Consider the following 27074-nt stretch of genomic DNA (forward strand, 5'->3'; position numbering starts at 1 on the left):
TTTATAGAAAACCTTTGTACAATTTATTTCCTGTTATTAATCCTTAAAGTATAAAAATGAGGCTCTAGCTAAATGCAGGGTTTCAGCGGTGAAATGTTGACCATGTGAACAAATAAATAAATATTTACAGTCTTTGGCAGAACAAATGAAGTTTCATCAATCTGGAAGAGAAGTTTGTTCAAAAAAACATAAATAATTTACCAAAAAAACTATGGTACATTCTAAATATTCACATCATTATCCCACAGAACTGTGCTGCTTGGCTAAGGGACGCCAACACAGAAACCTCCGTGGTCTCCACGACCGTTACATTTAGTCCGGTCTCCCACACCCTGCTGTCCTGGGGACGCGGTTCTACAGAAAAGTGCAGCAAAACAAAAAATCACCCTCGAAGGAAGCAACAAACATAACTTTATCGAATGAAATGTGCAAGTTAAGACAAAAGTTATGGATCCTCTGTACTTTACATAGACATGAGATCGCCATCGACAGAAAGGGGAGAAAGATTTGCCCACCTCCGACAAGACAAACTTCTCTTCTTAAACCCCTTATGCGGAGTGAGATTAATATTTCCTGTAGGAAGATCATGCAATTTAAGGCAGGAAACAAACACACACAAACTTGTGTCTATTGTTGTATGACTGCTTAATGGGTGTGTCTGGCAAGGCTTATGCTGATTTTCCTTCAGCATTCCAAGTCTTAAATCCTACGTACAGCAGACAGGCAACGGGAAAGAAGACCGACTTACAGCTGCGGACAACAGTATCCGTTAAGGTTCCATTACGAACTCTTCACTCTCACTGACCTGTTCCCCTCCATTTTCAGCATGCTTTATCATGACAACATATTGCTGTAAAGCTTGTATCTTGACAGGAAGGTATTTTGTTATAACTGTATCTTTATATTATCATATATGCATTATATGTTTATTCCGAGTAATTGTGCGACATGTGTAACTTGACATATTTAAAATAAGTTACTGGTGAATGAAGCTGCATCTAGTCATTTAATAAATATTAGCAAAACAGTTTTAACTGGAGCCTTGGTGGAAAGTGCTGCCAGATTAGGTAAAAGCCACTTTGGCATCGTTTCGAAGCCTAGAATAAGCAGTAGATGTTAGGCGCGTTTGTGGATGTGTCCGTCCGCTGGTCCGCTCTCCGGTAGCAGAGATCGGCAAGGCAGCTCGAGCAGGAAGCCGGCGATGAGAAGGCAAAATCAGGGGACAGCGGCGGCGTTCCCTCCAGCCTGTGGGTGGGAGTGGTCAGCCGCCCTACAGGAGGCTTTGCTGGGCCCACATCGGGACCCACGCTAGCCCCGCTTTGCAGGCGGGCCCCTCTCAGGCACAGCTGCACCTCTGCCAAGCATGCGGGCTTCCCGTGGGGGACAGGGGTGTGCGGGGAGGGGCTTCCGTTTGTTCTCGTCATTAGTGCTAGTGTGCCGATTAGAGGGCTGGCTCCCCACGCGTGCGACCGGTCTCCTGCCCTCTCTGCCCCCACGGCACTTCATACTCCAGCGGCCCCGTCTCGGGGTAAACCGAACGGGACCACCGGCTACCGCAGAGCAGCTCTAACCCAGGAACGGAAATGGCTTCGAGCACTGAACGTCACGGAGCAATATTTTTCCTGCTTAATTTATGACAATGGCTTGCGCACAATATTCCCTTCAACTCCATATACACATAAATACAATAAGTAATTACATTTTATGCAAACGTCATTCTTTTTAAACAAACAAGAAAAAAACGACGTAATGCCATGCTCAAGTGTCACTGCACAGAAAGCCTCGCGCGTCATCAGGCTGCCTTCTTGTAGCGGGCTGGATGTCCACCAACACTGATCCTCTGAAGGCGCTTGGGCTCGGGGTCGATGATGGTGAACGACCCTCGACGTCAAGATCAAGGACAGGAGCTGCTGCTAAAGACAGAGAAGCTGAAGCACCAGCACACGGTGGGGTCTAGGTAACAGCATCTACAGTTCATGTCTGGAAGTACAGCAAGTCTTGCTTAGACGTCTACAAAAAGAAAACACAATGAGCGGAATTAGGACGGCTGGACCGTGGGTTTCGTTTTCTTTTATTTTGTTCTGCCTGTAACCTAAAACATCATCTTAAGTTTTTAAAAATCCACAATATGGACGGGTGGATGAATGGTTGGATGCATGCATGGAAAGAAGGAAGGGAACGTGTCATGTCTTGAAAGACAACCCAACCGACAGAAAAAAAAAAACACACCACCAGAAGCAACGTTCTCATGTTCCCTTTCTCGCTTTATGTGTAATTTTCAGTGTGTGATTGTTGAGAGGTACCTCGGAGCCTCACTGACCTCATGAGTAGGAGGGGATATTTTCACGCACTCATGAAGGTATGGGGCCAGACCAGATGGGAGCAGCCTTCCAGGTCTGCAATATTGTGATTCAAATACATTCCTCCAGAGATAACTGCAGAGATCCCCCTTCCTGCTTCTTTCCTCCCTCCCCTCCCTCCTCCTTCTTCCTTCCTTCCTTCCTTCCATCCTCCATCCCTTCCTTCCTTCCTTCCATCCTCCATCCCTTCCTTCCTCCCTTCCTTCCTCCATTCCTTCCTTCCTTCCTTCCTCCCTTCCATCCTCCATTCCTTCTTTCCTTCCTTCCTTCCTTCCTTCCTCCCTTCCATCCTCCATTCCTTCTTTCCTTCCTTCCTTCCTTCCTTCCTCCCTTCCTTCCTCCATTCCTTCCTTCCTTCCTCCCTTCCTTCCTCCATCCCTTCCTTCCTCCCTTCCTTCCTCCATTCCTTCCTCCCTTCCTTCCTCCATTCCTTCCTTCCTTCCTTCCTTTCTCCCTTCCTTCCTCCATTCCTTCCTTCCTTTCTTCCTTCCTCCCTTCCTTCCTCCATTCCTTCCTTCCATCCTTCCATCCTTCCTTCCTCCTTTCCTCCCTTCCTCCCCTCCTTCTTTCCCTTTTTTTAGCAAAGGTAACAATCTAAAATGCCATTAGAGGTCCAGAAGGTATACAAAATGTACACAGCTAAAGGATAGAGCACAATGTGAATAGGCAGAGCCTGTGAATAATTGGAAAGTGTTTGTTCTACCAAAGGAATTCACATTCAATTTAAAACAAACAGATAATGAAACAAACAAACAAAAAAGCTGACCAAACAAAACAGTTGCTTATTGCCCTAATGTGCTGTGTTTATAAAAGGAAAGTTAAAATGCATGTCCCTTCCCCATTCTCTGTGCCGCCCACACAATGGTGTTCTCACCCACCTCTGCATTCATATTTGAGGTCGGAGAAATAGACCATTTCTTGAGAGAAGACAAACAGACCCAGCCGCCCGCCAGCGTAGGTTTGGTCGTAGACTGGTCCTGAGTCCGCCATGACCTGCTTTCCTTCATGCACTAAGACTCTGAAAACAGAGCGCAGGAGAAAGAAAGAGGGCGTGAATGCCGGGGGTGGGAGGTCAGCTCTCTCTTCACATAGCCAGCCAGCAGCAACAGGTCACGGGTCCACGACCCCCCACTCGCTGCAACTGGCCCCTCAGCCACAGTCAGAGAGCTCTTGGTCCCAAGCTCCGAGAGCCAGACAGCCGCCCGGCGGAGGGAGGATCATTTCCAAGCCCCTCTGCCTGGGCACCAGGTCCCCACCACCCGGGCCACCCTCCCCGTGGCCTGCACATGGTGTCGAAGCCACGCACTCACCTGCACCGGCCCCCTAGGCTGGGACTGCATGGTGACAAGGACGGGCTCAACCCTAGTGCCCGAAGCAGGACTACGTGCGCTAAGCCCCCGCCCCCCCCGACAGGAGGGCGGCACGTGGGCGAGGAAAGTCCACGCCCAGACAGCGCGTCTGTGCTTTCCCTGCCCTGGTCTGCTCGTTCACGCTGCAGACACACAGTCCTGGCCTCCGTGAAGAATCCAACCCAGCCCTGCCCTTTCTAGCCAAGCTTAACTTTGCAAAAAAAAAAAAAAAAAAAAAATTTTAAATCATTCACATTTGTTTTCATCAAAATCAATTACAAAAGCTGCCATGCCAAAAGAGCAAAATACTGTTAGCTTGATATCTGTGAAAGTTTTATTTGAAGATGTGTTTTAAATTCAGCCATTCACATACCAGAAATAACTATGAATCTGTTCTCTGAACGAAGAACATGTTAATTTTGCAAAGATGCAGTTAATTTGCACTTTCTGGGGACGTCTGTGTGGCTCAGTTGGTTAAGCATCTGCCTTCGGCTCAGGTCATGGTCCCAGGGTCCTGGGATCGAGTCCCATATCGGGCTCTCTGCTCAGCCGGAAGCCTGCTTCTCCCTCTCCCACTCCCCCTGCTTGTGTTCCCTCTCTCACTGTCTCTCTCTAACAGATAAATAAATAAAATCTTTTAAAAAATAATGTATACTTTCTGTCCCTTGCCCAGAACATTCATTAGGAGGAAAGATGTTCATCATCCTCCGAGTTACATGAATAAGACAAGTTTGATTTTCTCCTCTTCCGTAGATTTTTTTAATAAGTGATGTGCAGTAGAAGATGCAGGATAGAAAGCGTGAAGCGGAAGAGACCGGAGGACAGCATATGAGTTAGAGTTCCCACTGGCTGATATGTCTTTAATGTTCAGACTTGCCTCCCAATGGAAAGACTCCTGCAGCGGGAAGTCACTTGGGGGAAGGAGCTGGCGCTAAGCTACTCTCACCTTATGTAGCCCGTCTTGGGTCTGTGGGTCAGATGCCACCTATAAGCAGTGTAGTCTTTCCAGCCGATGTTTTTGGGGTCGTGCCATAACGTACGCACCTGCGGAAACACATCCGTCTTGAGTCCAGTTGGCGCCTGGGTGTTGACCACGCCTCGCAGCGCCGAATGGGAAACAAAGACGTTACTTTGCAATCCGTCCCTGCAGCTCTGGCAGCCCTGAGCCTGACGGATGGGTTTCAAGGCCTAAATCCCTCGTATGGCTCGAATCCACTGACAGGGAGCAGTGTGGTCCCGAGCTAAGAGCCACGGATTCAGAGTCTCCATCCTCTGCTGCCCCAACACGGGGCCTTCAGCAAAACACCTAACCTTAAAACCCAGTTCTCCCTACCTCTAGAAATGTGTTTAACCTACGAGAGAATCATCAATTGCGTTTATAAAAGCACCAGGCCTGGCATCTTTAGTCAGGTAGATTCTCCATAAAAGAGGGTTAAAACCAGCGTAACTTGAGTTAAAATTGATGACAACACGGAGGGGGCATCTTTGGTTGGAGCGTAGCCTGCTCTCTTGAGAACCCATGGTGGCTGCCGGGCCAACTCCAAGGGCCCGGCGCCCGGCTGCCTGGGCGTCCTCACCTGACCCTCGGTGTTCCCAGTATGCCACAGGGCGTTCCTCAGGTGCTCGCCGGTCCCCGTGGTGGAGTTCACCACCTTGAGGGACACGCCAGAGTAGCCGTAGGCCCGGGTGGGCTGGTCCTCCCAGTAGGTCTGCGTGACCTGCTTCCACATCACCACATAGAAGCGGCTGCTGGACTGGTAGCCGAACACGAAGCCGGCGTAGTCATCGTCCCGGTCGGTGTTCACGTAAAACGTGCCGCTGAAGTCGACAGACCCAAATTCATCAAAACCTGGGTGCCAGAGAAACATTCAGTGGTAGGATTCAGTCGGAAACGGCCTTCAGGGAAAGGCCGGGATTAGCCCGGGGTCAGTGGGTGCAGATATTACGGTTCACCTCGGGGTCTGAGACCCGGACGTGACTGACAAGTGTGGGATTTGATATGTTCAGACCCCACATACAGTGTTAGCTGAGCTTTACTGTATCATGGAACATTTCATGGACCAAATCCATAAAATAAAGGGCGTACCGGACATGAAATTCCAAATGGGTGACTCCCCAGTCCCTCGTCGAGACCGTTTAGGCAGATGTGGAAGGACAGGGACTCCCGAGAGACCCCCCTAATCCGCCCCACGAGCCTCCCGCGTGCTCCCTGGGCACCTTGTCCCCAGGAACCGAGGACGGCGCGGGTCTCCAAGGCTCACCAACAGCAATGCCAGGGTCCGAGTTGGCCGTCTGCACCAGCTCCTTGCCTTGGTGGCGAATGACCCAGTTGGGGTCGATCTGAGTGGTGCCCTTGGGATCCAGGTGGACCATCTGGAAGTTCCTGAAGTCAGTCTCGCTGATGGCACTGTTTTCGGGACACACGTCATCGATGTCTGGGATGCTGTCATTGTCAAAGTCGTCCTTGCAAGCGTCCCCACGCCCGTCCCCTGCCGCCAGGACAAGCAGGAGAACGAGGAAACAGTAGATGGTTTGGCATCGGCCTTTCTGGAGCGTCCTCACACGCTCGCTGGGATGCCCCGAGGGTCCCCACTCGACACTGGTCCGTGGGGCCTGGGGGCTGTCAGCTAGAATGCCAAGCTGAACTTGCAGCTTTGCTTTCTGGTAGTTTTCGGAACTTCTATCACGACCTTTCTTCATCATCCTGCCCCAGATGTTCGGATTTAAAGCAGAGTTCTTACTCTATAAATGACTTGCCCTGGGGAGGTTCTTTTTTCTGGAAGCTTCTATCGACTTGTCAGTGAGGTGGTAGAAGGGGTGGGGGTGCGCGGCAGGCCCAGACCGCCGGCTGCATGTGGGGGACTGCGGCCCCCACAGCGGCCCGTGTGCAGTAAGCATGACCACCCCCAGGCCGATGGAGGCTTCCTACACTAGCTCGTTTGGGAGCCGACTGCTTCAGAAGGAGAAAAAGGTACCAAGTTCAGCTAATTTCCTGTCACATTCTGGGAACCAGTAACATGCGTCCACCAAGGGGGACGCAGGCGCACACACCCGCATGCATGAGGACACGGGAAAGCCCTGCGCGCTCTGGGTGAGCCGGCCCCTCCCCCCCACACGTCCCACAGGGCAGCCTGAGCGGAGCACCGTGGGTCCAGACAGGCTTCCTGTGTCCCGCTGAAGACATCCGCGTGGCTCGGGGGGGACCCACACCCCGTCTCCGCTCCTGGAGGCCAGGCAGGGCCACACGCACCTGCCGCCAGTTTCTCACGCTCCCCCAGAAGCCCCGAGCACGGCCTGCTCCTCATTATCTACTGGAGACCCTCCCTGGGGCCCCAATCCTGTGGCGGCCCCCTGGGTGGGGTCAGCTGCCTGGAAAACCAGTCCCTTTTCCTGATAGTTCACACCCACCTTTTTTTGCTTGCTTTGCCCTCAAAAGACTAAGTCCCAACCCTCACTGTCATGACACCAGGTCCCCACCTCATCCCGTCTGTAACGGGAGCCTCTCTGTAGAGACGGCCAGTAGCTGTGGCCCCTGCCCCCCAGACTTGGGCCATGGGCTCCCCGCGTGGCACCTACCATCCGAGTCCTCCTGGCCCGGGTTGGACACCAGCCGGCAGTTGTCCCTGTCGTCGGGGACCCCATCATTGTCATCGTCCGAGTCACAGGCGTCGCCCTGGCCATCGTGGTCGTGGTCGGCCTGGTTGGCGTTGGATATGTAGGGGCAGTTGTCCTGATTGTTCTGGTGGCCATCCTCATCGATGTCCTCGTTGTTGTCACACTGGTCTCCCACGAGGTCATTGTCCACGTCGGTCTGGGGGACAGAGCAGGACCCATGCTGAGTGCTCACCCAGGGTGCAGGCCTGGGCCGCCTCGTGCATGTGAGCGGCTGAGCCCCGGGGAGGGCTGTCGGCGTCAAGGGGCGGCTTCGGGACGCTCCACCCTCCACGACTGCTCTCCACAGGCTCACGTCACGAAAAGAAGACCAGAAAGAATGAACGCCACAGAACCAAGTGCCTTTCTGACGTCGTCTGCGATGGGATATCCCAGGCACAACCGCGATGCATTTCGTTCGGTGTCTTCCGAAGGCAAACCTGGAGAAGCCCGTTCCCATGTCTGCTTCAGGGAAACGGGAAGATAAGTGGAAGGAGGCACAGTCTCTTCAGGAAGGGCGGCGAAGGCACCCACGCATTTGGCCCTCGGCCACCGAGATACGAGAGTGAAGTGCTGAGTTCAGAATGTTTTCAATTAAAATTACTGAAAAGTCTCTGCTGTCACTTGTTGGCAGAGCTAACGGATAAGCCACGAAGACACATCTATCTACGGCTGATAAGGTCCCCGGGCCCCCTTCTGCCCGTGGACACAGCCAATGAGCACGTGGTCGGTTACCTGGTCGGGGTTGTGCACCAGGGGGCAGTTGTCACAGTGATCGCCCACACCGTCCCCGTCCGTGTCTCTCTGGTCAGTGTTGTAGACGTAGGGACAGTTGTCCCGCTCATTGAAGACATCTGTGGGTATTCCAGGGGAAAACGGAAAAGGCACAGGGCTTTTCCTACTGCACTAAGCAACTTCCAGACAAACTTTTATTTCACACAAAAGGACCTAAGATTATGGTGAAGTGTAAATATTATCGGATTCGTGGAAGAACATATGTCAGACTCCCCATTAAAGTTCAAATCCCCTGAGCTTAAACTAGAGCCCCCTTCCAGGGCACCAGCCTCTCGGGCGGAACGTGACCTGGGGGACCCTGTGGGCAGCTTTGCCACGGCCGACTCATGAGTTGTTAGAAGTAAGGGCATGGGGGGAATATCCTCGGACAGGGAGGCAGGCGCTGCCTTCAGACATGTCTCAGAGGTGCGATCTCGTGAGGAGATGGGACTGCACTCTTGGGGCTCTGACAGGGGTAAGCGCGAAGGACACAGGGCGTGGGACTAGGGCCCTGGGTCACGAGAAGGAAGATGCCACGTCTGCAGCTCTATGAAGGGAGGTCCTGAGGCGGGCGACCCCCCGCGGGCCCCAAGAAGGACGGGTCGGGTGAGGTTGGGCTCCCGCGGGAACAGCTAAGCACCGTTTAATCTCGCGCCTGCCGCACGTGCGGCCAGCTCACACCACGCCCACGGGAGGACGATGCCATGCCCGGTCGCGAACCCGCGTCTACAGCCAGGAGCAGGACTGACCATCCCCGTCGATGTCCACGGAGCACGCGTCCCCCTCGCCGTTGTTGTCCGTGTCGATCTGCGCAGGGTTGTGCACATACGGGCAGTTGTCACAGCGGTCCCCAACCTCATCCTTGTCGTAGTCGAATTGGCGGGGGTTGAAGAGAAGCTGACAGTTGTCCTACGGAAACGCAAGGGAAGGAGTCGGGACGTGCGTGGGAGCTGCGCTGGGCTGCAAGTCACGCCGTCCAGACGGAGCCCGTCAGCCAGCCCAGCGCATCTGCCTCCCTGTGACAAGGACGGCATGCCGTGTGCTTCGTGGTGAGAGCAGGTACATCGCAGCGTGAGTGCGCTGGTGCATGAGGACCCAGCCGGGGGCGCGGGGGTCGGGTGGGGGCGGCCATGATCAGGAACCGGTGGCCTGTCCCGCTGGGCTGCACGGGACGTCACGCACGTCCAGCAACACCCTCCTCAGAGAGCGCTAGTGAGTACGCGTTGCGTTAAAGGCAAGCGCATGCCGCCTGGTGGGCCAGCCGCGCTCCTCCCCGGCCCCCACAGGAGCGGGCCGGCCCTGTGAGCAGAGCAAGACGCTGGACTACTGCAGCCGTCCCAGCAGAGCGCCCACGGCCCGACGCACTGCTGGTCACCGCGTGTCGCCCACAGCCCGCACCCTGCCATGCGGCGTCGCGTGGGGGGAATGTGGGCCACAGACATGTATGGGGCCCGGGGCGGGGCTGTCCCCCCGGCCGCCCGCCCCGGAGGCCAGAGTGGCCCCGCGGGCCCCACCTTCTCATCATCCACACCGTCATTGTCATCATCTTCGTCACAGGCGTCCCCGGTGCCATCCTTGTCGAAGTCTTCCTGCCCAGAATTAGGCAGCAGTGGGCAGTTGTCCTGCGAGCACAGGATGCACACGAGTTACAGAACGCTCAGGGGGCACCACTGGTGCCATCCGGGTCGGGAGCCGTCCTCAGCAGGGACGCCGTCCTGCTGCCACTGCCACCAGACAGGGAAGCTTGCGTCCTTCGCCCAGGACCCCCGGGAAGCTGCCCCATGAGAGCAGGAACCCGAGGAGCGGGAGGGTCCGCCGCTCGGGAAGCCTGGAGCAGGGCCGAGCCCGCGGGCCCCTTCCTCCCTGCGACCCGGCTCACAGAGCCGCACTCACGCGCCCTCCCCAGCCCACAGGCGCCAGGAGTCGGGTGTGGACACCCACTCAGAAACTGAGGCTAGAGTCCAAATCATCTCCCCGGTGAGCTCTTCACAGATGTGCATAACTGACCTAATTAGAGAAGTCATTTTGTTTGACTCCAACAATGCTCTAATTCAAACCTGAGCTGCATTTCAGGTCTGTTCCCCTGTGCACCACAGAAGTCCCCGGGTGGCCTCCAAGCAGACCAGACCCACCCGGGCCACGCCTGGAGCCAGCCAAGGGCTCCCCGGTGCCATCACACCCAGACCCCCCCAGTCCCACAAATGTGACGGAACACAAGCGCTCTCCAGCAAGTCACCACCTCAAGAAAGGGAGCCATGTGGAGCTGAGGATGCAGCTGGAACCACCCAGAGCTCCCAGTTGTTTAGACCCATAAGTTATGTCCAAACGGCCACAACCGCCCCAAATGGGAATGCCTGGATAGGTGGGGGGCAGGAGGCACCTGCAGGATGAACACCTGCAGGATCAGGCCCCGGGGGTCAGCATCTGCTGGGTCAGCACCTGCGGGGTCAGCCCCCGGTGGTCAGCACCTGCGGGAGGCTCTCAGGGTCAGCAGCTGCGGGGTCAGCCCCTGGAGGTCAGCACCTGCAGGGTCAGCCCCCGGGGGTCAGCACCTGGGGGTCAGCACCTGTGGGGTCAGCCCCTGGAGGTCAGCACCTGCAGGGTCAGCCCCTGCGAGAGCTCCTGGGGGTCAGCACCTGCAGGGTCAGCCCCCAGGGGTCAGCACCTGCGGGGTCAGCACCTGCAGGGTCAGCACCTGCTGGGTCAGCCCCTGGGGGTCAGCTCCTGGGGGTCAGCCCCCGGGGGTCAGCCCCTGCGGGGTCAGCACCTGTAGGGTCAGCCCCTGGGGGTCAGCCCCTGGGGGTCAGCACCTGCGGAGTCAGCCCCCGGGGGTCAGCACCTGCAGGGTCAGCCCCCGGGGGTCAGCACCTAGGGGTCAGCCCCTGGGGGTCAGCACCCGGGGGTCAGCACCTGGGGGTCAGCCCCCGGGGGTCAGCACCTAGGGGTCAGCCCCTGGGAGTCAGCACCCGGGGGTCAGCACCTGGGGGTCAGCCCCTGCGGGGTCAGCACCTGTAGGGTCAGCCCCTGGGGGTCAGCACCTGCGGGGTCAGCCCCTGGGGGTCAGCATCTGCAGGGTCAGCACCTGGGGGTCAGCCCCTGTGGGGTCAGCACCTGTAGGGTCAGCACCTGTGGGGTCAGCCCCTGGGGGTCAGCACCTGGGGCTCAGCACCTGCGGGTCAGCACCTGCGGGGTCAGCACCTGGGGGTCAGCACCTGCGGGGTAAGCCCCTGGGGGTCAGCACCTGGGGCTCAGCACCTGCGGGGTCAGCCCCCAGGGGTCAGCACCTGGGGGTCAGCACCTGGGGCTCAGCACCTGTGGGTCAGCACCTGCGGGTCAGCCCCTGCGGGGTCAGCCCCTGGGGGTCAGCACCTGCAGGGTCAGCACCTGCGGGGTCAGCCCCTGCAGAGTCAGCCCCTGGGGGTCAGCCCCTGCGGGGTCAGCACCTGCAGAGTCAGCCCCCGGGGGTCAGCACCTGGGGGTCCGGCGCCCCAGCCCTCACCTTGATGCAGTGGTACGTGGCGTTGGTTGCACAGACCAGGTTCTTGTTCGGCCAGCCATCCAGGTCCGAGTCCTCCCCGCAGATGAGCCCGTCACCCGCGTAGCCCGTCTGGCACTCACACTTGTACATGGGGTCGCTGAAATGCCCCAGGTAGATGCATTCCGCGTGCCTGTGGCAGGCGTGGGTCTTGTCCTTGCACGGGTTTTCAGGCTCACACACCTGTGGGAAAAGGGCCACGTGGTGAGGACACACGGAGACTCCACCCCGCATGTGCAGGGTCAGAGGTGGGTGCTCGGGGACAAGCGCAGGGGTGCAGGGCCCCCCTCGGTGCTGCAGGGACAGCAGGTGCCGGGCAGGCACCCAGAGACTCGGAGTGATGCTCTCTGGGGGTGTTCCCCAGCGGCAAGACGTCTGAACCCACAGGTGACCATGGGCTGTCCTCGGGCTCCTTGCAGGAAAGCTCCGCTCCCCCCATCCCCCGCTGGTCCTGTCGGGGTGGTGGACAGGCTCCCATGGCCCTCCGCCTGCCCCAGGGAGGCCGCCCGTTCTCCTCCACACCCCCTCTGCCCAGTGCCCTGGGCTCTTGCCGACAGATTTACAGCCTTTCCGCAGCACACATGGGGCCGGGCTGCTCACCTGCTTCTCGGTCCTGGCCGCCTCCAGGCCGACGCCGAAGGGCTGGGTCCCTTTGTAACGAGGAGGGCATGGCAGGCAGTGGAAGCCCGGGTTAGTGTTGACGCAGCGGTGGGCTTTGCTCGTGGCGAAGCAGACGTCCGTGACCACAGTGCACTGCGGGATGGGCAGGCGTGAGCCCCGTCCCCATCTCCGCGGGCGCCCCTCCCCCGGGGCGGGCACCCACCTCATCCAGGTCCTCACAGTGCATGCCGTTGCCCAGGAAGCCCACGGGGCAGGCACCGCAGGACCAGGAGCCGTCGGGGAAGCTGCTGCACTGGGCCCCGGGAAAGCAGGGGTTGGACAAGCAGCCGTCTGCGTGGGAGGACGCAGGCGGGTTAGCTGGGGCCCGCGATCCCCGAGCCACGTGCGGAAGGACGCCCCGAGGGGCTCAGCTGCAGGAAACTGAGCTACTCAGGGAGGCCGGGGGCGCCCTGCAGAGTCACACCTCCAAGACTAGATCCTGGACGGTACAAACATGGGCACGATGGCTGTCATCACGCAAACGCTCCCTCTGCACCGTGCGCGTCCCGTGTTCACATAGGAACGCTGACGAGCACGGCGGCAGAGCGCCAGGGTCAGGGCGCGAGCCGACCTTTCTTTTCTGTCTTCCTACTCTTCCGCCCTTGGTTTTTCTGCTGGTATGCCTGCCCCCGCCCGCACACCCACCTATGGGGCAGCTCCTCTTATTGCACATCTGATGCTCCTTGACGTCCCCCACGCAGTCCTTGCCGCTGTGCCGCGGTGCGGGGCTGTTGCAAACGCGCGTCCGCTCCCGGATCCCGCCGGCACACGTGACGGTGCAGGCTGACCACGGGGACCAGGGGCTCCACCGGCCGTCGACTGCAAGCAGAGAGCACAGAGCGTCAGTGGGGAAGGCGACCTCCGCGGGAAGAGCCGGTGCAGCGGGGGCTCCACACAGGGCTGGAAACTCGGGAAGAGCGTGTGCCGTGGCCCTAAGCTCGGGGGTAGTGCCGACGGCGGATTTCGGTTAGGGTGGTTTTCACCCCCGGGAAGAGAAATCACACGGGCGCTGGGAGTGGAAGCTGACCGCCGGCAGGGCCCTGCGGTGCAGGGGCACCTAGTCAGGGAAGAGCTCACGTTCATTTTAATGGACAGCTTAAAAGCGAGAGGAAGCTCCCTGCATTCTCCTTTCCGAGGGCTGTCGTGCAGGGCATGAATGGGGCTTCTGGAAGGTCTCTGGGCACCTGTCCCCCGGTCTAGCTGCGCAGCAAGCCGTCCCCGAGACCCACCGTTCCGGGCCATCCACAGGGCCCCCAGAAAAGGGCACGCGGAAACAGCTCCCACGGTTCTGGCTGATGTTCCCTGAATCGTGGATGAGCTCAGGCAAGGTCAGAGCCCGCAAGCGATCAGATTCACCCCAAAGCCCGCTTCCAGCAAGGAGCCAGCCAGAGTTCGGTGGCACCTCGAGGGCTCCATCCCGGTCCCGATGCTGCCGGGCAGGGGTGGCCTGGTCCTGGAGCCCGGGTCCCCACTGTCTCGAGCGCCCGCTCCCGCCCTGCCTCACCCCACCTACTTGGACATGGGGCGCCCTGGCAGCCCTTCGTCTCGCGGCCACTTCCTTTGCAGTTCTTGCCCCCCATTTGGGGGACCGGCGAGTTGCAGAGCCGGATGCGTGTGATGTTGCCGATGCCGCAGGTCACTGAGCAGGACGACCAAGGCGACCAGTGGCTCCAGCCCCCGTCCTGCCGGACTAGCACACGGACAAGGACAAGGATGTCAGGGTGGCCGCTGCCCTGGCGTTCGCTCACGCACAGCGGTGGGGGCGGGGAGCACTAGCAGGGGAAGGAGCCTCACCCCGCAGGAGCCCCCGGTCAAGCCTGAGGGGCCCCAGAAACGCAGCCTGTCCCCACAGGCCCCCAGACCCAAAGGCTGGCGACGCCGACCCCGCCCCCCGGCCCCACGCCCGACACTCACTGCGATTGTCACACTTGCCCAGGCTGCACGCCCGCGTCTGGATGGACGGCCCCAGGCAGGTGTTGCTGGTGACGTCACAGGACCGCCCTCTCTGCTGGGTGCCCGAGTCACAGCTGGTGGAGCACTCGGTCCACTCTGCCCAGGGGGACCAGCCCTCCTCGCTGTCCAGCGCTGCGGGCGAAGCACAGGCCTGTCAAGCCTCCGCCCAGGGTGGCCGCGGGCCGGGTCGGCCCGGGAAGGGCCCGCGAGGCAGAAGCTGTGTGCTGGGGAAGGCGGGCTTGCGGAGTGCACCCTCCCCCGAGCCGGGCGCCCGGTGGGGCTCACCCCAGTGACCTGACGTCCACACCTGGGTCGGCGCTCGGGGCTGCCTTCCCGGGCGGGATGGAGAGGCACATGGGGATGCCCGCAGAGCACCACAGAGACCACGGGGTCCACCATCTGCGTGCTGAGCCCCACCCATCACCCGTGTCAGGGAAGGGGGGGTGCCTACACATGTCTTAGGATGGTTCACAGGAGAGAGTCCAGAATCATGCCTACACGGGGCTTTATGGGACTTACTAAGATTTAGTTTGCTTCCATTTTAACCTCCACTGCTGAGTTACATATGATAAGGAAATGTTCCAATTTGCTTGAAATTACAGGTCACCAAACTTAGCCCCAAATAATTTAAATCGGGACCAGTTAAATGAAAAGGCAATTTCCTGCAAAGAAACTCTTCCGAGTGAATTACAATCTGTAAGTAAGAGAAAGACAGTAACCTCCTTCGAGAGATCTGGCTGGTGAGTGCAAAACGCACTGCTTCCCCGCGGTCGTGCCTGGCGAGGATTAAACGTCCCAGAAAGCAGGAAACCAGACGAGAATAAGGCCACAGAGCCCACTCTCCACAGCGTGGAGCGCCTCCCTCTAGTCAGACGTGGGCCCTGCCTCTCGGGGTCGTGTTGTCGTCTCTCGCCGCGCTCTAAGGCGCGTCAAGCACTCACACGGACACGGTCTACTTTAATATTGTCCGTTTCAACCATAAAACTAACCCCGTGTAGTGGGCAGATTGCAGCTCTCCTGCTCCCGAGTGCGAGGCCCCAGGCCGGTGGCGGGTCTGCAGGTAGAGCCTCAGGCTCAGAGCAGGAGAGCAGGTGGCGCCCCAAGCTTCGCGTGCACTTACAGCGCAAGCAGGACGGACAGCACTCTCCTTCCACAAAGGATGGGCTGGCGCAGGGGGCCGGGGGGCAGGTGATTTGGTGGCAAATGGTTTTAAATTTCTGCAGGCAGAGAAAGGGGTCCGTGTAACACTCCTTTAAAAGAACAAGCATTGGCGCGAGCGCTGCATGGGAAGGGCCAGGAGGATGGCTGTGTCCGTCCTGGCATCACAGACACGGGACATAAAGGCGGGCCATCCACGCACCACGGGCAGGAGGGCCAGGTCTGTGAGCACCGTGGACCCCGAGGCCGCCATCAGTGGAAACGGGGACCGCTGACCAAGGGGAAGAGGCTAAGGTACCTATCACCATGTGGGCAGTGACCTGCACCTCCGGACTCTGCGGAGCCGCCCGCCTGGAGTTACACGCGCTGGCCGGCTCCACCCCGGCCACCTTCCGCCCCCCGTGGGACAGTCATTCACCTCGTGGAGTTCGGTTTCCTTTGTGCAGGGCGGTGGGATTGGCTGGAGCCTTACTTACGGTCAACGCCGCCCGCACGGCCCCACACCGGGTCTTCTGAGGCAGCTGCACACGTTCTGGGGCTCACCAGGGAAGACTGGGGGTGCGGCCACCCCGCGCAGGGCCCCCGAGAGGAGGAGCGTCCCCGCCCCTCACCTTGCAGGTGCACTTGGTGCAGCTGTCCACCACCCACGTCTCATTTTCCGCGAAGAACCGGCCGTCCTGCCAGCAAGCGGACATGTTCCTCGTCTTAGGCAGGCCACCGATGAGCTCCCAGAGGAACTGGTTATCGTTCGACTGGAAGGTTGAGGGGAATGTTTCAGCGTAGACGGATACAACGTACCCACTCACCATGCTCACAGACCAGAAAGAACGCGCCTCCTTGACCGAAGAGCGCCCGCGGTCTGGGCTAGAGCCGCCAGCCCTGCGGGAGGCTCTGCGTGGGCAACACAGCCGCCTGGTTGACGTGAAACCTCCCCCAAGCAGGGTCACGCGGCAGCGACCGTAGCCAGGCAGGCCTGCAGCCATCACCTCACAGACGGTCGGGAGCTCGCGGACGCTGCACGCCTGCCCAGGGGGCTCCAGCCCTGGGGCCGACCGCACCTCGGGGCCCGGCGGCCGGCGGTGCTGGATGGGGAAGGGACCCTCCCGGCCAAGCGCCACTGAAAACTGACACCCAATTTGTGAATTCACACATTCTTCCAGAAATGACGGGCCCGGTCTGAGAATGCAATGGCGAGGATGCGCACAGACCTTATTCTTGCTCCCTTGGGGCTACAGACTAGAAGAATGATCAGGTTTTGAACAAAATCAAGTAAGTGAAAGTGAAACATCCGACAGGTGTTTCTGCCGCTCCCCCCACTGATGCACTGTGGGCTCCCTCTGCACGCAGGGGCTTCTGGGTGGGGTCACAGCCCCCTGAGAATCCCCAGCCTGTGACCTCGGCCTCGAGGCCGCACACCAGCAGGGGAAGCATGGGTCCTCTCTTGCCCCAGAATGCACAGAAACACTCCGTCCATGAGGTCTCGGGGAGGTCACACGTGCCCCACCCCCGAATCCAAGCTCAGCAAACTTGTCCCAAAGCCCTTTTCATCTCCTCCTGCCTGGGTGGCTCCCGGGTCTGCGCAGCGAGGCCTCCAGCGCCCCCAGGGAAGACTCTCGCTTCGCGTGGCGAGAGTGCCCACAAGAGCAGGCCTCCTGCCTCCGAGTCCCAGCTTCCTGCCCCACGCAGGGTGGGCGTGGTTGGCACTCCTGCCTCCCTCCTACCCCAGGGCCACATACACGCTGGAAGTTTCCAGAAGGCGCCCAGCCTTTGCCACGAGCCCCCGTAGCCACGCACGTTGTCTCTACCACCCACAGAGTGGAAACTGAGCTGGCCCCACCCCATCCAGGGCCACGGTCGGAACGTGGCTCCGGGCCCTTTCCTGGGGGGCAGAGGGTGAGAACGGGCACCCCCCCACCACTGAGCCGCTCTCCAGGCAGGAGGAGACCCCAGACCTGCAGACCCTCCAGACCGTCCCCTCTGCCGCCTGTCTCCCTTCTCGTGGGCGCCACGATGTTCCCGTCCCGAGCCAGCAGAGAGCACATCGCGGGGGGCTGGCTCCCGTCACCCGAGTCTCTGCTTTCTCCCTGATATGCTGGGCGCCTGGCGGGTACCTCCTGCCCGTGTCCTTACGGCCCAGACCTCCACAGCTGGTCCTCGCCGCACCCAGACTTTCCACAAAAGCACCTCCTTGTCCCTCAGAAGTTGAATCTGCTGGGGACACGAGCGTCCCCTGCTTGAGAACCGTCCTGAGCACGTGGAGCCCGTGGGCCTCAGTGATTCAGAGTTCTCTGCCCCCCACCTGCCCATATCCCTGCCCGCGGCTCCGCCAAACGCCCCAGGAAGCGGCCGGCCCGCACCCACCACTTTCCGCAGGTTCTCGTGCAGCTCATTGACGATGACGTGCAGCCCCGACAGCTCGGTGATCATGGTGCCCAGCTCCTCACAGGAGCGCTCACACACCTCCGGCCTCCTGTGCGCACCTGGGCCCGCGTACTCGGGGGCCACCTGCGGGCTCAGGTGCAGAGTCTCTGTGGTCTCACTGATGGCATTGGCTTCAGCTGCGGGAAGCACAGGGACGGCGGTGAGCGCGGCCTGGCCACGCGGAGGTGGTGCCACGGAGAAGGCCGGGCCCACGCCGCGCGGGCGCAAGGCCCACCCAAGAACAGCGAGTGACGGCACCGCGTCCATCACGGCCTTGCTGGTAAAACAGGACTCTGCCCACTTGGTGACACCTGCCAACAGCGCCTCGGACGGCCACCAGCCGGGCAGCAGTGACGCTCAGGAACAGGGCAGGAGCGGAAGCCCGGAGCCTGGCTACTGTCCACGCACATGGGGTGGACCTGCGCCCGCAAGGGACTCTGACGAGAGGAGGCGATCTCCTGTGACAGTCTCGTTCTTCCGTCCCCATCAGATCTGCTTCCCACCATGTGTTCTCGGGAAATCCGCGGCCTACCCCCAAGCTCCTCGCTTGCCCATTTTTCTATTCCAAACACTCTATACATTGTCCACTTGCTCCGCATCAAGGCGGATTCAGCTGTCTTCACGCTAATCAGCGGCTTGTCAGACCTCACCAGCCCTCCCTCACACTCACGTCCTCTCTCCGTCCACCCTGCGGCGTCCCCTGGAGGGAAGGGCAGATCCCTCAGACACTCAACCAGGGGATCCCCCTCGCTGCCCCTGTAAGCTGCACAAACTCTGGGGTCCCCACCACGGGACGGGCTAGGACACAAACTGGAAACGGACTTGGGCCAGTCCAGAGAGAGGGGCCGTCCCCCACAGAAGCCAGACCGGCCTAGACGTGGCCGTGCCCCCCACCGCGTGAGTGTCACGGGAGTAAGATGCCCTGCATCTCTCGGCATCTCACTGCTGAGTTACACCTTGCGAACACGATCATTCTGCTGGGCCTCTCGCTGTTGAAGTTTTATTACTCGGTCACAAATCCTTGCCCCAATCACACTGACCTTGGGAGCTCCCCCACCTTGCTGGCTGGACGGGGCACATACCCCACAAACATAAACATACCACTCACTGCACACGGGTATCAGATTAAAAACAGTGAAGCACCCACGAATGTGCCCCGTGGCCCACCACCGCCTGATTTCAGACAGACCCCAGAGCAGCTCCTCAGGACGGGACACCCTACAGTCACAGAGCCCGGTCCCTCTGACGAGACGCACGGCAGGGTCGCCTGTGGGTAGACCTGGGACCCAGACTAGAGTCCCCTTCTCCTGCTATCGAGGGTGAAGGGTCTCCACACCCCGCGGGGCTCAGCACCTGGAAGGGTGCTCAGCTTTCCCGTAAACACAGCGCAGCCCCCTCGAGTCAGGGCACCCCGAGAACCACTCTGTTTTCTCTGAGTCTGTGGAACTTTCCCACGCGGTTAGTGTCAGATGTCCGTTTACTATCCTAGGTTTTTCTGAACTTTTTGCTTTTTAAAGACCACATTCCCCCCAAAAAAGGCAATGGCTTAAATCACAGGGACCAATAGTTGCCAAGTTAGCTGGGCTGGAGACGCAGGGGATGAGGTCTGAGCCCCAGCGGCTACTGCAAACAAGGAGCTTGTAACGGGGCAAGCACTACCAAGCTCTCTCCACTCCACTGTCTGGCTAAAAATCACTCTCCGAATTCCTTTCCTGCCCTGTACTTCACTGACCCTCCATGGAAAATGTGCAGATGGATAGCTGCACAGCCTCTGAGGTGACCCCCGGCTGGCCGAGTGGCGATCCCAGCGCCAGCAGGGCAGACACACAGGGTCCTGGCTCCTACACAGGCCAAGTGCCGCTCCCAGCTCGGGGGAGTGCGGGTCACAGAGCCACCGTTGAGCATTAGACATCACATCCTCCACACTCTCCACACATCGATCGTAAGAGAACGATTTATGTGTCAGACTGTGCAGTTGACACAAAGAAGGGTCTCAATGACAATAACCCACGGGAACCTGAGCTAGGAGACCCGGTGGGCGTCCAGCCCACGGGTAGTCACACCCAGCAGCCGTGGACCCCGGAGCCCCAGCTTCTTTACTGAAAAACAAACGAGCCCATCCCAGAGGCATTTTGAAGATGCACTGACATTGAGTTTAAAGAGCCCAGCAGACTGGGCTTCATAAAGTAAATGCTCAAGAACATGTTGTCAAATTACAGCCCGAGGCAAATGCAAAAGGCAATGAACACACGACGTGAGATTATCTGTCAATGGTTCCAACAGTGTAGATGTTTTCATCAATGGGCTTGTCAACGGCTGTGAGGAGCGTGAGAAAACCCCCATGAACCTCGTGGGGCAAATATCTGTGGTGTTAGCTTATAGAGATGGTCTTCACACATTAATAGACTGGAAAATTTGCATGTATTCCTGTTAAAATGCAGGGATTGGCTTTTGGGCTTGTAAAATGGATTATTTTGGATTATTAAAATATATTCAAAATTAATCGTTCAAGCAGTTTATCATTTGCAGATGTCAGCATGTCTAAGTTGACCAGCAAACTCACTCAAAGACAATAATGGCACTTTATTAGAATACTTTTTCTTAAATCCCCACTAGCACCCCCCATGTACACACACCCATGCACACACACAGAGACACACTCACACATGTACACACATGTATATACACAGATACACACAGAAAGACTCATGCACACTCACACATACACACACACAACGCACACATATCATAGTAGAAATCCATCCAAGACAAGAAAGGAAACATGAAATGTTATCCAAAGCACACCTACCTCCCTGACTTTGCTGACAACCTTTCTTGCTCAGAACATCTTCCGCTGAATTTTCAAACACTAAGTAGACATTCTGCAGCAAACCCTGGAAATACACATGAGGAGAGAAATAGAGCAGTGGACAAACATCAGATGTTTGAGGCTGAGCCAAGTGACATTTTGAAAATATAAGGTGTGATCTTTAAATAGCAAGAACATTTCCTTCCGTGCTTTTACGCTTGCAGGCTTAAGCTCTCTTTATCCTGGGTTATCCCGCGTCCGTTACTGCTGAAGCTTTGCTCTCAGCGCAGCATAGACCCGGGATCTTACATAGGAAGACAGGGGGGTGGCCCCAAGACACGTGTGCTAATTCTGTCTTCCGAACACGTCCGGTCGGGTGCTCTGGGCTGCGCCTCCTCGGCAGGGGACTCGGCTGACTCCTGGTTTCTGGCTAATGGTCTCAGAAGTGCCCGTGGTCTAATCACAGACGTGGTCACTCAAAGGGGAGAGTGCCTTCCACCCCGTGAGCAGTCAGCAGCTCATTCGGCAGGGCCCACAGGACCTTCCTGACGGCCACCAGAGCCTCGTTCAACGACCGGTGAGGACTCTAGCCTTCTACTCAAAGAACTGAATTTAAAGACACACTGATTTCCAAAGAAGGCAGGTCTGGAGGAGAGCAATGCCCTGATGCCCCTGTGGTTCTAAACGCTTGTGGCTGTAGAAAGATCTTCCAAAAACTACTTCAACATGAATGTATTTTAAGATGCACATGGAGCTATCCCCTCATAAATCAACAGCCCTTTTCCTAAAAAGCGTGACTGTTAATCTGCTTCCCCAGCATCTCAGTGCTAAACGGGGAGCAGGCAGTGGGTTCCACATACGGAGCCTGGGATTGCCAGGACATTGATGCCTTGGTCATCAAATCTGTCTTCAGTCTGGAAACCAGTGACCGTTTGCACAGGTAAGAAAGCACACCTGGGACAACGTGCTCTGCTTGTCTATGGCTGAGGAAGGCGTGCACACACACCTGGGCATATGTGTGTGTGTACTGGTGTGCCCACACGTGGATGCATACGGTAAACACACGTGTGTGGTTGTGTGTGCGAGTGTGTACATGCGTGTGCATATGCACACGTGACGTTTCTGTGTGCATGTCTCTGCGCATCTGCACAGGGTGGCGTGTGTCTCCCAGGCTGGGCCTGACCTGTTCCAGCAGACAGGCCCTTGCTGGTCCGCTCCCAGCTCCCATTCCCCTGCCTCACGCGTCTGCCGCGACCCTGCCGTACGTACCCTGAAGTGACTTTCTCGCGAAGAGCCCTTGGCCACGTACATCCTGCTCTTTTCTGTCTGGAGCTGCTCATAGAAAGGCTCATCCAGCGTGAAGCTGTCAATCAGGTCACAGTCCACGTACAAGCTGTAGGTCTCCCCGGTCACCTGCACGGTGACGTTCTTCCACTGGGAGTCAGCCAGGCCCACGTCCTCCAGGGAGATGACGTGTTGGGTGCCATCTATCCAGTAGGTAAGGTCCAGCGTGTCTGCTGGGCCATTGGAGACAATTTCGAATTGCCTCTGGGAGGTGCCGGGGCCCTCCAGAGCCAGGAGCGTGCCGCGGGACTTGGGGTCCTGCTTCAGGCTGGCCAAGAGAAAGAACCCCTCCTTTTGCTGCATGATCTTGGCGATCCTGCTGAGGTAATCTGCGTTCACCGGCGGAATGTAGTCAAAGCGGACGAAGCGATAGGCAGGCACACTGGGGTCAGGCCCCCGGAACTGCTTGGCCCCAATGGTCTTCCTGTTTATGTTGCTGATGCTGAAAAGGTTGAAGCCCGTGTCCTCGTCCTGGCCACTGGCTGCTGGCGCAGACAGAACAGGGAGGTTACCAGCAGGCAGGGCGAGCGGGAACCCAGGGGGGGATTTTTACACGCAGGGAGCAAACCGTGATTTCATGTGCGACTGAGTCCGTGTGGCCTGGGGTGTCCCCGGGCTCCCCTCCCTTTCTATCAGGGTGCTAATGGCAGCTTTCATGTAAAACCATTATCCTCTCTCTCCGGGCTGCTTCCCGAAAGGGGGCCCCCGAGACAGCTGCTGGTCACAGATCTTGCTTCCATCCTTGACTGTGCAGGGAGCGTGCACCAGAAGGTAAACCGAGCACATTGTCTAGATTAGCTGGCATTCTCCACAGCCAGATTTTCTCGGGGGAGGAAGCACTGCCCCAAGGTGGGTTCCGCACACCTTCCAGAATCCGTCTCCTGCTCTCCCACCCAGATCCGAACCGTAGGTGGGGCCCTGTCTCTACCATTTGATTGCCCAGAAAACAAGCCTGCAAAGGAAATGGGCCTCGGTCCTTGCTATGGATGCACTACATGTTGCTTTCCCATAAAGATCATGTGACTTACACACGTTACATTGTATCTCTTTATTTTGCAGAAGTATATTCTGCTAGACTTACTGACTCGCTCTGAGACTCTGAGACAGTGGTGGGTCTCAAGTCTGCAAATCAATGGTTTTAAGTCACCATCTGAACGACTGGAAAGAAAAGTGATCGGACCATCCCAAAATCTAACAGTTTAAATAATTGAAAATAATTTACTGAACAGAAATTTTAAACGAAGCATAGCTTTCCATCTACTACGTGGCAAGTTCAAACATTATATTCACAGTGTTGCTGATCCAAGTGTGAATTCTACCACCTTTAATAGAGCCATTTGGCAATACATCAAAAATCCTTAAAATAATTCAAAACTTTGACTCAGCAATTTTACTTTTGGAACTTTTTCTAAGGATATAAACACAAATACTAGTAGAGATTTATTCACAACTGGATTCCTGGTGGCATCATTTATACTCATGATAATGAAGTAATGATGTAGATGGAGATTGGTCTAAAAATTATCAGGGTTATCTTTTGATGGAACATTATACAGTCCTTAAAGACCATGTTGTATGAAAATAAACACATGGGAAAATATTTATGATATATTTTCAAGTAGGGAAAAAGTGGGAATAAAAGAGTTCTAAAGCACCAACCACCTGCAGTCTTACAAATGCAGCATGGGGGAAAAAAAAGGCTAAATGTGCACAGCAAATGTTGTGTCTCTAGGTGAAAGAGTATTTTTCTCTAATACCTAGATTTTCCAAAAATAAGTAATTTTTTATTATGTGGACTCAAAAGTAAGTAAATATTTATTGAAAAGAAAGTTCTGGATGTTCTAAGGAATGGCAGTCACGTTACCTGCTGGGGTCCGATAGCCCCAACAACCAGAGATGCTGTCCACACTCACCTTGCATGCCAGACGAGGCCCAGAGGGCGAGCAGCACCAGCGTCCAGAGCATCCTGCCGTCCACCGCCGAACCCTACGGAGGAATCAGACCCCTGTTACACAGGTACACACAGCAGCAACTTTCCGTGTCGGCTGGAATTTTCACTCACATGAACTGTTTGTGCATCACAATCAAAAACAAGTGGATTTGTGGGAAGTAAATGCTAGATAAGAAATTAGCTTTTCAAAGGGGGCTCTCCTGACTGTAGCTAGTTTTTATTGGAGTAGCATGTGTTGACAAAGCACTGTGCTAATCACGATCTCAGTATTCACATTATTTGATCCGCATAATGACCTAGGAGGCAAATACTGTTATTACCATCCCATTTTACAGATGGGTAAATGAAGAACCAGAAGAGTTAAAGTGCTTGCCCAGAGCAACGCTGCTGGTGTGAAGTGCAGCCAAGACTTAAACCCAGGAAGCATGAATTTAGGAAAGTATCAGCATTATTTAGAAAATCATCTACAAAGACATCTTTGAGTGAATAGCCAAGAAAACAAAAGTTGTGCATGACTTAAATAGAATAAATATTAACTGTGTGCAGGAGAAGTAAATTTAATTGGTGTATCATAACCACAAAAAAACATAGCATTCTACTGAGCAATCACTTTTACTCGGCTCTTCTGTTTTCCTGCAGGCCTGTTTTTCCATTCTTGAGGATTTTCAGTTGGCGTGGTTCAGACCAGCAGACGCTGGGCCAGAACTCAGGAGAGCTGGACAGAAGCCCGCTCGGCTCTTAACCCCTGCTCCGCTTTGGTGCTCCAGCACCAGCCTCGCGTGCCGGCACATGGGACACGGAGGTCCCTCCCAGCAGTAGGATGCTTCGGGCTCTGGATCCAAGCCAGCACGGAGACCCCAGCCCCTCCCCTCGGAGGAGAGCAAAGCTCCTGAGCAGCTCAGCGCTGAAGGAAGCCAAGCAGCACCTCTCCAGAAGGATCTGGTGAACTAGAAGCATCCGTGCTCCTGGGAGGGAGGAGTGTGCCCCAGGAGCAGGGGCGGCTGTGCAGGCCCCTCGGGGCCCTCTGGAGTCTGGACTCCGCGGCATGCAACCTCTCCACAGACACGTCCGCGGGCCTGGTTGTTTTCCAGCCGCGCATTGCGAGGAGGCGGGCCACAGCGGGCTCCAGGCCGTGCCACCGACGCGGGCCTACTCAACCTCCCACCTCAGCTTCATCACCTGCCGAATGAAGAACGGTCGTTTGAAGCGTCCACTGACAGGGTCACGGGGAGAACTGAGCTAAGTGAGTCCGTACTGTAAAAGGTGGGCGCAGCACGGTGGACGCAGGCGTTTGCTGAACGCCCTGCACGGCTGTCCCCTGGACCACTCTCTCCGTGACTTTCCAGCACAGTAGGGATGCCGCTATCCGGCTGCTCGAAGGGCTGAGGTCCCGAGGAAGCGCTCTAGGGAACTCAGAAGGACACCCGGCACTCAGTGAGCACCCGTAAGTGGTCTCAGTGTCAACAGTGGTGAGTGCCTCCGGAATGCCCCCCGTGTCCCCTCGACCAGATGCGTGCTGTCCGTCTCCTGCAGACACGGGGTGACGGCTGGCTCTGGCAAAGGTGGGCTCCCTCCAAAATGCACTTTTTCGAGGTCTGGAGGCCCAGCTTCCTGAGTGTCGACTTAACCAGAGTAACTCGAACTCTGTTACTAACAAAACCAAACCTCTGGTCCCCAAAAGAAGAGTGTCACCGGGTGTCGGCACTCTGGCCAAATGAGTGAGGGGGTCACATCTGGTCTCACGGAGTCATGGCAAGACCAGGATTGGCCGGGAGAGTCGCCCCACTTACTACATGCTGTGTCCCAGACAACACACAGTACAGACACACAGACGCACGCTGTCCTCACCGGGCACTTGACTTCCACACACTCTCCGTGTGTTTACGGCTCTATTTTTTCCAAAGAAAGACTTTCAAAGACTTTCTGCAGCAGAATGCAATTACAACACATAAAGATCTTTTACAATTCTTTTATATCAGCAATCAAAGCAGCAATAACTTTCCTAAGTGAACTCTAGTTCCGTCTGTCAGGAGGGACAGGATCGCGTAGGAGCCCCCCCGCCCTGAGCCCCCCGCCCAGCCACACGGAAGCCTCCTGCAGGGACTCCCGGGCCGGACCTTCCTGTGCAGACTGGCCCCCACTTGCAATCACAGCTGGATTCCAGGGTCCTCACCCACTTGGTCCATTATCCATTAATAACACTCAGAGACACTTCTGAGCTATTAGTGATGTTTAGAGTCGGAGCCTCTACAATCTCTCTGATCGTGTTTTCACTCTCTCAGGAGGATTTTTCTGGAACACCTCCCACATGGTGCCCCGTCCACGACAAACACTACTGTGGGAGCTTCTTACCCTGTAGCTGAAAACACGAGCCTGTGCCCAGGCTTGCAGGCAGGTACACGCGTGAGCGTCACGAGGACTGCCAGACAGGACGACTGCCAAGGAAGCTCCCCGCACAAGCTCTGCAGACAGAACGCTTCCCCGGGGCTGGCTCACGTCAGCTCTGCTCGCAGCGGGGAGACGGGGTCTCAGACGAGCCCCACCTCACATTATCAATCTATGTGGCACTTTCTCCTTCTCCCTTCTCAGAAACCAAACCGCCGTTTCCGAAAATTAAAGTACAATGCAATGACTTTTGAATAGTTGTATAAAGTTCTTACCTGGCACGTGAAGCAGCTGAGGCGAGGGCTGAGGCGGTGCTGGGGGCCGGGTCCAGAGGACCAGGTCTCCGGCGTGCAGGAGGCTCAGCCGTCCCTGCAGACGAGCTGGGGTCGGCACCTCACTGGCCGCCCGGCAGCAGCGGCTGCTTTATATGCTCCGCTCTCCTGGGTGGTGCTGTCAGTCAGACACGGGAGGAAGCACGTTTAATTCATCCTTCGAAGGAGTGACATAATCCCCCTCCGCTCTGCGCACCTGGCACACGGTGTTGGTACCGCCCCGCTCCGGCCGGCCCTCCAGCTGGGGACGGCAGAGGAGGAGCCTCGCAAGAGGGGGAGCAAGCACTCACTTTCCCTGTCTTCTCTCAGGAAATAAAATGCTATAAATACAACCAGCAAGATTGTCTGGAACTCCCCTTTTTGCGGAAGAGAAAGATCGCAAGTTCCAGGGT

General features: G+C 57.0%; 1 protein-coding gene across 2 annotated transcripts; it reads right to left on the minus strand.

Moving 5' to 3' along the window:
- Positions 1-27074, minus strand: THBS2 (thrombospondin 2). Of its 2 annotated transcripts, none has more exons than XM_045865906.3 (22): positions 26626-27074; positions 23928-24000; positions 21940-22496; positions 20671-20755; positions 17802-17998; positions 16052-16192; positions 15403-15499; positions 14244-14414; positions 13843-14019; positions 12975-13148; positions 12493-12620; positions 12270-12422; positions 11634-11852; positions 9649-9756; positions 8884-9043; positions 8096-8214; positions 7286-7520; positions 5971-6198; positions 5287-5558; positions 4656-4753; positions 3239-3378; positions 1-2010 (listed from the first exon to the last, which is right to left on the minus strand). In XM_045865906.3, exons 2-22 carry the CDS (start codon positions 23977-23979, stop codon positions 2003-2005), a joined length of 3519 nt encoding a protein of 1172 aa, XP_045721862.1. In that variant the 5' UTR covers positions 23980-24000; positions 26626-27074; the 3' UTR covers positions 1-2002. The 2 variants fall into 2 exon arrangements, with proteins under 2 accessions (XP_045721862.1, XP_045721861.1); XM_045865905.3 differs by having other exon boundaries at positions 21940-22499.

Source organism: Mirounga angustirostris, unplaced genomic scaffold (genome assembly GCF_029215605.1).
Source record: "Mirounga angustirostris isolate CCGP_5_RB_7025 unplaced genomic scaffold, mMirAng1.0.hap1 SCAF_8, whole genome shotgun sequence".
Classification (NCBI taxonomy): Eukaryota; Metazoa; Chordata; class Mammalia; order Carnivora; family Phocidae; genus Mirounga; species Mirounga angustirostris.